Raw genomic sequence first — 11,582 nt, forward strand, 5'->3', positions numbered from 1 at the left:
ACGATAATGTTGATTGTTGGGTGAGACTTTAAGTGAGACTTTCTTACTTAAAGAAATTTTATATATAAAAAGCCATTTGATTTTGGTATAATGAGTAAAGATGACCACATCAAATATTTATAATGATACAAGTGACAGAAAAATTGCAGTACAAGATCAAAAGTCTTGATAAACATTTTTTCTTGCTAACAGTTTTGATGACATCTGCATGCAGTCATTAAGTCTAGAACATTTAGCCTCTGATTATTTGGTATAAATTTTCATCCAGCAATGACACCATGTGAATGTATTCACAGTAACTACCTGGTATATACTTTTCAGAATAGTAATTGAGGGACTTCCTATGTCTTAGAATATGTTCTTACTTTTGATTAACTACTTTTAAAAATGGTGTGACCTGTTTCAAAAGTGATGAAGAAAAATACTTTGGCATATTTTTCAAATTAAATGGATCAAATATTCTTGCTCAAATATACAAATGTATATCTTTATGATTTGATCCCATTAAAAGCCCTGGGGTGACAATTACACCAAAGTAGCTAACTCTGCAAAAACGAAAAATTACTTAGGATGATTTTGTACATCCAATGTTTAGGTGACCCAAATGATGACTAATAAAAAAATCAATGCTTTAAAGAAAAAAAAATCCTAACTTCTGTAAATCAAATCTTTTCAAAATGAATCTGGCATAGAAGTGGAGGCACATAAAATGACACTATCTTAAAAATTTGCCTTAGGAGTGTCATTTAATGGATGAATCAAATCAATGATGAAGAACAGTTTCCCATTCTCGAAAAGTCATGGATTGTGACTCTGCATTGTGCTTTCACAGAATTAAGTCACACAGAAGATTTTTCTGATTCCAAGTTACATGAAATTCTCAAGAATGGAAGTCCTAGAAAAGTTAGATTTTTTTGAATTTTTTTTTTCTGAAACATGTAAACATAAATAGTTTTTAATTTTTATTAAAAAATAATTACATACCCAATAAAAAACCACTTTCACTAAAAAGATTAACTTCAGCCATTTTTTCAAAGAAAAAAGAGTTATGATAATGTATAACAACATATTCCTTTTGCCTGTTCCCATTTTTTTTCTATTTTTTTCAGAAACATCATCACTGTGAAATGTCAGCATTAACTTAAAACACAGTTAGAAACCTACCTTCCTATAAACTGCACAGCTTCCTTTGTCAGTCTCTCAGTAAGGTTCTCATAGGATAGTGGTTGCTGGATAATCTGATAGTCTCTCATTAAGAAGCAGTTCAAGTGTCGAAAATGGTAAAAGAAAAAAATCAAAACCGCAAGTGAAATAGCGGTTATTAAGAAGCAGTAACCCAATGCTTGGAATGGTACTTTGAGGAGGCCAAAGTACTGCACTATTGCCAAAGAGACCACAGTGATTCCAGCAATTTGGATTGGGATGACAAGAGATTTCTGAACCCCTTTTAAAAATACACTGCCTTGGCCAGGTTTGCAGTCTCTAAAATTGGTCACGGTAAGCCCATAAAAGTAATCAAATCCATGACTGAGGGGGTGGTGACAGAAGTCATTACTGCTTTCACAGTTCATCCCAAGATGCCACTTGCCTACAAAGAGAGAAGGACAGGGAGTACTTTTGTAGTTAAATCATCAAACTTATCATGTGTGCTATTCAAACATGAAACTCACTATCTGGCTGGTATCCTCCTGCCCCCAGCATTTATTGTGTGGATCCCTATTTGCTATCTAGTATTTCTCTATGCCTTCATCAAAGACTTTGTTTCATGTCTGTCTCTTCACTCTGGTCAGAAATAGTTTGGCACAGCTTCTGATGGAGACCATTAAATTCCAAGTGAGCCAGCAGATCACTGAAGAGCAACAGAGCCCTAAGAGAAAGCTAACTTTGAAAATAAAGCCTTTGTGCATGTGTAGTTAAGTTGGCATAAGAAAATACTGTTTTGAAGCAGCTACTGCTTTCTTAGGAAGAGCCAATATGGAGTTGCAAATTACATTTTCTAATTTTTTTCTGGCAAAACATTCAAATTTGACTAGTTAAAAAAAAACCACAAAACAAAAACAAAACCAAAAACAAAACCATAACAAAATTAAGACAACAGTAACAAACAGGAAATAGATCAAGAATAGTGAAATTACCAAGGCATTTATTATTTAAATGAATGCAAACTCTCTGAAATTGCCAATCTCTCCCCACTAGTGAGAGGGATTACTTTTATTCATATATATTTTATATATATAAAAAAATAACAAAATAAACAACAGTAACAAGTAAATGATGCTAAATATTATCTTTCACAGCATTTTGTCTCACTAGGAAACCATTCTAATTCTGCAATAATGTTGGACACTGACTGACACAAGAAAACAGTGAGTCTGATTTGCATTATAGTAGCATAATGTATGTTCATCCTGATTACAGTAAGTAGATAATTCATCCTATGACTCAGGTACAAGCCCTTACCATATGCTTATGCATCGCTTAGTGCCACAGACCTAACTGTTCGGTAGCCGTTATTTAAATTTAAATGCATAATTTTAAAAAATCAAATTCATTTAAGCCCATTGACATAAATTATGGCTAGAGCTATGGTCTTTGGTCTCAGTGAGGAAATTTGTTGAATATTTGACATAAGGTGTCACCCTCGACTAAACAGTTGACAATATATATTGCTGGGCCAAATTTTATTTATTTTTTCTGAATCAAATACCAAAACATGACCAGTATAATTCAGGGGTATTGACCTTAAAAAAAACCCCAACCAACCAAACAAACAAAAATCCCGCAAACTCAGTAAGTCCTCAACCCCAGCCCAAAGAAACTGAAACATTTTGATCTAGAGATTTCAGGATACACATGGTAGAAAGTACAGCAAAGGAATAAAGCCTATAGGGAATTTTTCCCTTTCCCGAACCATCCCAGCTTTTACACATTTGTAAGAAAGAGTCCTGATGCAAGCAGCCTTGAGCATCTCCTGGGTCTAGAAAGAACTGTATTCATCTTGCTGCCTTCAGCAATGCCAAATGCAGACACTGCAGTCCCAAGAGGGTGAAGATGGGTGTCAGTTTGGATTTTTTGAAATAGTACCTAGCAAATGGGCTCAGTGTCATTATTTCACTTTCACAAATGACAGAACTAAGATATGGGATGAGAATGTCTTGTGTCTAAGTTCACCTGTCAGCAAAGGTGAAGAAAAGTACCACAGAAACCTTGAACCTAATTGAATGCTTAGTTGAGTCCAGTTCTCCTTGTACATCTCTTGATGATCTTAGGCTAGAAATACCTATATCATAGAAGCAGGTATAAAAGCATTTTCGGGTCTGGTTATGTGTCAGTGAAATGGAGGCCTCTGCAGCTTTTTCATCCCATCAGAAGTCTTCCCACTACTGCCAGATGGCCCCTAACCTGTGGCACTATTCTCCTTTCTGTAGGGCAGAATGGCTTTCATCACTACTTTTTAGAAGGTCTAGTGAATATTAGTGTGGTTGATCAAAGAAACAGCAATGCAGACCACTATGCTGAATTTTCAGATGTTATAATGGTGCCATAAAGGGCTAGCTAAGAGTGCAGCTCTGAATTTCATTCCCAGCAAGCCAGGATACAGATTTTGGGAAATAAATGCTTCAATGTTTTCTCTTAGGTTTACATAGTTGTCTTTATGGAATATTCGTAAAGCCAGATGTGTGGCAAGGTGAGTATGCAACAACTCTCACCAAGTTGAAATACAGGCAGAGGTTGCAATCATGAATATAGATGATCTTAAAACTATGATTTTTAATTTTTGCTGTTGATTTTTAATTTTTGCTGAATCATCTAAAATTCAGTAGAGGAAAAAAAGAAAAAAGAAATAAAGAAAAAGAAACCCCAAAAAATTAAATGTACTTTCAAGGTCATTTATTATAATATAAAGAAGTTTGTTTAAACAGGATCTCAATAAAACTATGTATTGCAAGCCAGTACAGAAGAATCTTGCAACAACAAATTAGGATGGGAAAATATAGGACCTATTTTTATCAAAAGGGTTTTAGCAAGCACAACAAATTGTTCAATGTCACGATGAACTTGGGTCTAAAAAAACCCATTTGTTCAGAAGCAACTTAAGCCAAACAAAGGAGACAGCAGGTTAGCTGGGAGAAGCAACAGCAGCACTGGTTCAAATTATATCGGCAGCTGTGACAGAAAGACACAATTGCCATTCTCAAATAGCTGATGAGGTAGAGAGTTTTGATAGATCCTGCACTACTTTGAAAATGCAAATGATGACTGGGTTCCACAATAGATGTTTTGTTTCATTTCTTGTGACAATAACCCCTGCCTTGAGCTAGCGTTTCAACAGATTATTGTAATGTGCTTTATCCTCTGGGGTCCTTCTGAATCTGAGAGCAGAGCAAAATGCTCTCACCTCTTTGACAAGTGAAGTTTCATAGTACGGACACTTCACACAAGCATCATACACATTTCAGAAGATTCTATCAAGCTTTTGAGTGAAATTTATGCTGTTAATTGTAAATAATGAGTACCTTAATAGTTTGAGACCTAGATTTCCGGAGAGCAAAAGCAATGCAATGAAAGGCAAGTGGAAATAAGAGCAAGTCCTAGTCAGCCAATAAACTTAATTTGGAACTCAGTTTTTCAGAACCCAGAATGCTGGAGAGGCTGCAAAAATCCACATTTCTTCTCTGCTTCTCTCTCAGACAAGTTGAAAAGAGAGCAACGCGAAGATTGAGTTGTATATAATGATATATTTCTTTTGCTATTTTTTGCTCTTCAGATAAATGGCAAGATGCAAGATGCAGAGCAAGATGCAAACAAATATTTTTATGTGCTCAAAGAAATGTATTTATATGAAAAACATAGCAATAATAAGTATATATGCATATATTGTAATATGGCCAGATTTTAAGTAGTTCTATTCATAAATGCTCTACTACTCCTACTCCATAGACTCAATCAAACTGGTATTAGACTCATCACAGTCCAGATATTACAACACCTCATTCTGGAGAAAAGATACAAATCCCAGTCTATCCATTAGTATTGTAAACTTTGGGGATGGGTGGATTTTAAACTTCTCTGGATGCCAGAAAACACACTGGATAGCGGTAGTGAAGAAGAGTTGACCTTTACTCAACTGTAATTGAGTATAGCAGTAGCTAAAATAATACTAATCTACCTTTGGTGAAATTTTTGCATTATGGATAGCTATTTCCTACAAAACACCAACATTTCTTGCTATTTTGCAGGAGGCTTAACTGTCAAAATATAACACATTCAATGCATCTGCCTTTTCTGAGAAAACTCGGTTTTATTGCAGATCTTCCGTCTTTTCCTGCCAGATCTATTGGATGTCACCTTCTTTGTGTCATAGCAGAAAAGCAATGAGATAAAAAAGTAGACTACATAAAGTAGACTTATAGCTAAAATATGTTTAGGGAGGTATCAAGCAAGAGGAAGCATATATTCAGAGGAGAGAAAAATTAAATAGAAAGGAAAATGCATTTAGGAAAGGAAAAAATGTTCTTAGAGAGTAAAAGGGAGAGAAACTTGGCAAAAAAAAAAAAAAGAAGTAACAGTACAGGCTTGAGGAACTGAAAGACTTCAAATTACCCTTATGCCAATCCATCACTGGTGCAGGATTTGACAATAAATTGTTTGGGAACTGCTGAGTTAGACTGAACCAAGCAAAGACTCCCTGACCTAGACCAATACAATGAGAGAAGCATACCAGCAGAGGCAGAAAAAGGGCTGGTTGGAAATCAGAGTCTGCCTATCTAGTCTTCAAATCTACATAATTTTTCTTTTTGTCATTTACATATGCTTTATCCTTAATTTTAATGCACTTCTTGATTTCTAGAAGCCTTCATTATACTCTAAGGAAATGGTAATACTCCATCTTATGGTTTCATAGCTATCATTCAGGACACTTGGAAGAATTGTTCATTAAGCATCATGGAGATAACTTCTGGAGATCTAAGTGGCAAGCTGTCATGTTGCAGTGAAAGTAGTTAAAAAAGAACACTAACTAGGCCAGCCTCAGAAAATGAGTTGTGTTACAGTGCTTGTTACAAAGAGAAAAAAGTATTTTTTTGGATTCTTTAATTGAACATGTAGCAATAGGAATTAACTCCACAATGAACACAACTTATGAATGGCTTTTTTGCACTATGGTTCAAATACATGTGCACTAAATATACTTCTGCTAAGATTTTCTGGTTCTTTGTTTTGAATCTGTCAGGACATCAAGGTATTTTATACTTTCTAAGACTTGGGTATGGCTAAGTAGTACTTTTTGTTAGGAACATCAACTCTGGTTATCTACATAATACAGATATTTTTTTGAACAGTAGTGTGAATTGTTAAGCTTGCTAAACAGCCTGATTTTTTAAACAAAAATTACTCTCAGAATTGCAAGTTTTTGATATATTTAAAAATCAAACTGGGTGCATCCCAAATTAATGTAGTAATATTCCAGTATGATGTTCTCTAAACAACTATTACCTGGTAATTCCAATTCAGAAATACATTATGTTATACAAGTTGTATTTCACAAAAATCTTCTAAAATGCAAATAGTGTGCAATAAGTCAGTGGCCAAATTAGGAAAAAAATCGCACTATTTAAATGTTATACTTTTATGATATTCATTCTGATTTTGTTTAATATTTATATAGTGAGATTCCTTTCACCCATCACTGGATATTTATGCTGCCATTAGTTGTCTGAATTATCTTTATAATGAAAGAGAAACACATCTTTATATTAAACATCTACCACAGGATGAGACAAATTTCCTAGAAATGCCCATTTCTGTTTGATGACTAAGAAGAGAATCCAGATGGTTAGCCCAGGTACTACATCATCTGCTTTCTGGATATTTGAAAACTGGAGAAATTAATCCCACCACTGCGCTGACTTGTACCTTGCAATTGATCCCTCATTGTCTCTGTTGTAATCAAACTTCTGTTTATTCTTAAAACTGCTTAAGAGCTTGACTAATTTTCAATTTGGTCATCATGTTTCTTCAGTACCTTGCACAATAAGCCTATAACTAGACATACTCACCTGATTAGTGTTTCATATATGTATGAGAATGTGCTCAGCTTTGTGCCAGAAAAATAAACTCATTATGCTGTGGGGGGAAAAAGCTTAATGCAGACCCTTAATAGCCTATATGGAGAGCTAATGTTCCTTTGATTGAAATGAATGAAAAATAATGCTGTGTATGCATGCAATTTTACCTATTAGAGCTGTTGCATAACCTCTCTGCTTCAGGAGCTTGGAAAAAGTTATTTCTTCAGAAGGAAGTCCCCCAGAAGAGGCAGAAAATAAGAAGACACCAACTCGTGAGAAAGCAGCCATTCCTAAATACAACGAAAATGAATGAGACTTGGATAATATAATGAAACAGTTTCCATTCATTCCTTCCGCATACACTTTTTTGCTTTAGGTGGTTATCATTTAAATGACATATTAGCACCAGATGCTAACTGTTGCAAGTGGCAGATACAATCATCCACTTAGCTGAGCAAGGTCTTTTCTGTATTGACACCAGAAACTGAGTGGAGAAAAAATTCTCTGCTTATACCTGTGGGGCCAGCCATCATATAAACAGCTGTAGCCCTTTTGCATAGGTGTTCTAAGGTGTAATATATCTGAAAGCAGCTGAGCTTGCATAATTTTTCTTGAACATAGGGAAGGAGTGGAGATGAGGACTACGTGAGATCACCCCTAAGTTCTGCTTTCAGAACTTCCACTTTCCTCATATGTGGTTTTCTACAATTTGAGAGAAGGCCGTTGAAGGAGGGCAGTCTTATAGCTGGGGACGTAAACATCATGAGGTAAAAAAGAACAAGAGAGAGTCTGCTTCTGGAAATAGAGTGGGTAGAGAACTCAGCTTTGGTGGGAGACGACCAGTGCTCCAATGGCAGGGAGACACATGATTTAATGAACACAGAGTGCATTAAAGCAGCATCAGATATCAGCTAACAAGACAACATCTAAATAAGGTACAGTAATTTCTATATACTGAGAGTTCAAGGAACACAAACTTGAGCTTATAAACTACTCTCAGGATGAGGAATTTGAAAGCTCAGGTTCATTAAAATTAGATTAGTAGGATTCCAGACGAGAGCTGGCTCTGAGTATAGACAGAGAGAACACAAAATATCTATGCAAATCTGTGCAAATGTATCTCCAGGAAGTCTGAATTATGCAACTGGATGATTGCAGTGCCAAAGATATATGACTGATGTAGACGACCAGAATCTTCCCTCAAGTATCCTTTGTGGTTAGATGAGAAAAAGACTTGTTCAACTGGTTTATTACAGAGAGCTCAACCTACCCTTCAAATGTTTACTTCAGTTTTTCACCCCAGTTAGCTTTGTCGATCAACAGTTCAGGTGATTTTAGTCACCTATACATATACCTTACTATACCTTACTTATTATGTAAATACTTATTATGTATTTACTTGTATTTATTTATATTTATGTATTTTGATATCTTGTAACAGTGTAATTCTGTTAAGTTACCAGAATGAAAGTACAGAACTATGATTCTTTTTTCCATTGTTTCCTTTCCCTGAGTTTGTGTCTCATCAAATACTGCATTTTGGAATATTCTTCTCCAGCTTTATTAGCAGAAGTTTTAAATTTCTAACTTTTATTCTACATCATGATTCTAGTATCTTCTATAATAAACCTTTACTAGTTTTTCGCAGGTATTTGGAAGTACTTGATATTTAGCAATTTCATAATATAATTAAGGCAAAGTTCATTTTTTGCAACTAAATGAAAATTATTAGGAATGACTGAGAGCAGATCAGTTAAGAAAAAGACCAGTTCAAATGCTAATTTTTCATAAATAAGAACAAGGATCATAATGGAAAGTGACCTGTGGCATTATCTACAGTAAATATTAATAGCATTATAGCTGTAACAGGTATACAAAATTTTCCTATGCAGCTGAATGTAATGGAAAATTTAGCGAGTTATATTAGCTGGCACTTTTGCAGAAGCTTGTTACTTGATTTGAATGAGCATGAACATATCAAGTAGGCTCCAGAGTCTTGCTTTGCTTTCATTCCCAGAAGCAAGGACAGGATGTTTTATCACTAATGAACAAGTGATCTGATTAATGTATAATGATCCTTGCTAAAAATGATGTTAAAGGAATGTTAAAATTGCATGGCTAAGCACTGAGAGGCTCAGTCCCAGCACACTAAAATAAACAGACTGGATCTTTACTGATTCAAATGAGCTTTGGATAGGTACTTTAAAAAGTAAGAGAAATTATCAAATGCATGTATTCATAGGATACTTAACACTGTGTATGGGTATATATGGAACAAAATTACTTAGAAAGAAGGGAGATTTTTTTCCTTTCTTCTTCCTAGCTTTAAGAACTGCTGGAATATCTTAATGAACTCTCCTTCCTCTCCTCTCCTGAAAAAAATAACAATTTGTCAAAACCAAAAGGTTTTGTAGAAATAGAAGTGTCTGAGCAGCAGGATTTATACTGGATTCTTCCATTGTGCCTTTCCAGATGTATCTGTGATGCTCAACACTCAGGCTGCCCACCAACATCCTGGGAGCAGCCTGAATGCAACTGGGGAGGAGGGAAAGAGCCCACAGTCATTTGGACAGTGAAGGAAGTCAATGGAATTTGGCTGCATCTTCTATTAAATAACCACAATCACTTTTTTCCACAGTATTTTTAAAAATCTTTTTCTCAATAAAAAGCCTTATTTTTGTGTTAGCGCTTCTGAAATGTGAAAATTTCTCATATATATGGAAGATTTCAAATGCCCACCAGCTCTGCTGATCTCGATTAATCACTGAAAGAAGTACCAAACCTAGTAACAATAAAGATATCAAGAAAGCCCAGAGGAAAAAATGTTTACAGTTTACAGCAAATAAAATATCTATGGATGAAATAATGAGTGTTTACCTGATCTGATAGGATATCGCCCTGTCAGGAAAGCTGCCCTGCTTGGAGTACAAAGTGGGGCTGCTGCTATATGTTGAGTAAGCGTCACTCCTTCCTCTGCTAGCCTGTCAATGTTAGGGGTTCTAGAAAATATAAGCAGGGAAAAAAATAAAAGAATACATAAAGGTGATTATTTGGAAACAGGCATGGTGAGATCAAGGCATCCAAAGCAAAAACTATCAGGAAAATCAAGTTAAGATTTACTGTATGCAAATTATCAAAACCACGTTGGTGTTGCAATTCTAAATACTATCTTGTCAAATATTTTTACAAAAGGTGTCACTACTAAATTGGGATGCTATAGAATTTTGCCAAAAATCTTTTTCCCCACTTTCATCTACTCTTCATGGCCAGTGCATAACACCTGGACGTGTTATGTTGCAACCTTTTTTAATGCATTCCCTGACTCAGAAATGTAACTTTGCTGCTTACATGGCCTTTCTGCTTCAGCAATGAGGAGAGTAGAGACTACAGAAAGGTTATGCTTCCTTACCCCCTACTAGGTATCACTTCTCTCTCCCCAGCAAAATTTTTGGGGTAGGGATAATGTGTGGTGGTACCAGTTATTAGGAGAAATTCACTCTGTCTTTGGCTCTATATTAACAATGTTTACATGTCTGAAATGAGTATGTCTGCAATATTAGATCCAGGAGGACATCCAAGATTCTGTATCTGCATGGGCAACTTGACTGTGACTTGGCTTATCATACACGTGAAAATTGGTTCCTGAGGGAAGAAATTCTGTGCCCTTAGTTCTGCAGAAAAAAAACTAGGAATGCAGACTCGTCAGGAGCTGCAGCACATTCTAAATAGGTCCCTGACCTGGGAGATTAATGACTATGACCTCAAGGCACAGTAGTCCTCCAATCATCTAAGTCTGAATAGTCAAAAATAATAATTTTCCAATAGATTACTTTGCTATCTCTGATATCATCTACAGATAACAAGCAGTATGATGAAATTTCTTCTTACTTCAAAGATCTAATTCTGAATAGTTTTATCAGATAACATAGTTCCTGGAGCAGTTCTGGTCCTTGGGAGGAGAATGAGCCAAGCATTGGTGCTGAATATACTTTTTTTCCAGTTTAAAACTAGAAGGTGCAATTTGAGCGATTTTTGTTAAGTTTGAGTTATGAGGAGTTTATACTTCCAACTAATTTCAGCAGAAACAAGGGTATTTAATATTTGACATGACAGTGCTTTTAGTCTGATTATTTTATTTAACTTGATCAAAGAAACACCCCTGAAACACAATGACCAGGTACAACTTGTGCTGTTTACACAACCATCATACCTAAGCTGCTATCAAGGATGATACTGGGGAACACTGCTGAACTACTCAGGTATATTAACAATCATTTAAAGGAATTTATTGATCACAGCATAAAGATAAATGAAGAAAAAAAGTCAGTACTTTATTTCCAATTGGTTAGTGACAAGCTTGTCTGAAATCACGAGTGCTTCAGAATATGCTTAATGCATAGTATTTGCGTCATGTACATTTTAAAAGAAAATTGCTGATTATACTTTGCTTCTCTAGACCTACTCTTATCTGGTTGATTGCTTAATTCTCTGTTTATGATGCACCTTTTCAGCAGG

The 11,582-nt window shown here is 35.4% G+C and overlaps 1 protein-coding gene across 1 annotated transcript in view; it reads right to left on the reverse strand.

Moving 5' to 3' along the window:
• Positions 1–1,160: 1,160 nt before the first annotated feature.
• Positions 1,161–11,582, reverse strand: part of LOC104545076 (steryl-sulfatase-like) — a 10,826-nt gene continuing 404 nt past the window's right edge. The window contains exons 2-4 of the mRNA XM_010190155.1: positions 9,945–10,066; positions 7,235–7,357; positions 1,161–1,588 (exon numbers count right to left, since the gene is read on the reverse strand). Of these exons, the coding sequence (XP_010188457.1) occupies positions 1,161–1,588; positions 7,235–7,357; positions 9,945–10,066 (673 nt within the window). The remainder of the gene's footprint in view (positions 1,589–7,234; positions 7,358–9,944; positions 10,067–11,582) is intronic.

Source organism: Mesitornis unicolor, unplaced genomic scaffold (genome assembly GCF_000695765.1).
Source record: "Mesitornis unicolor isolate BGI_N332 unplaced genomic scaffold, ASM69576v1 scaffold12050, whole genome shotgun sequence".
Taxonomy (NCBI): domain Eukaryota; kingdom Metazoa; phylum Chordata; class Aves; order Mesitornithiformes; family Mesitornithidae; genus Mesitornis; species Mesitornis unicolor.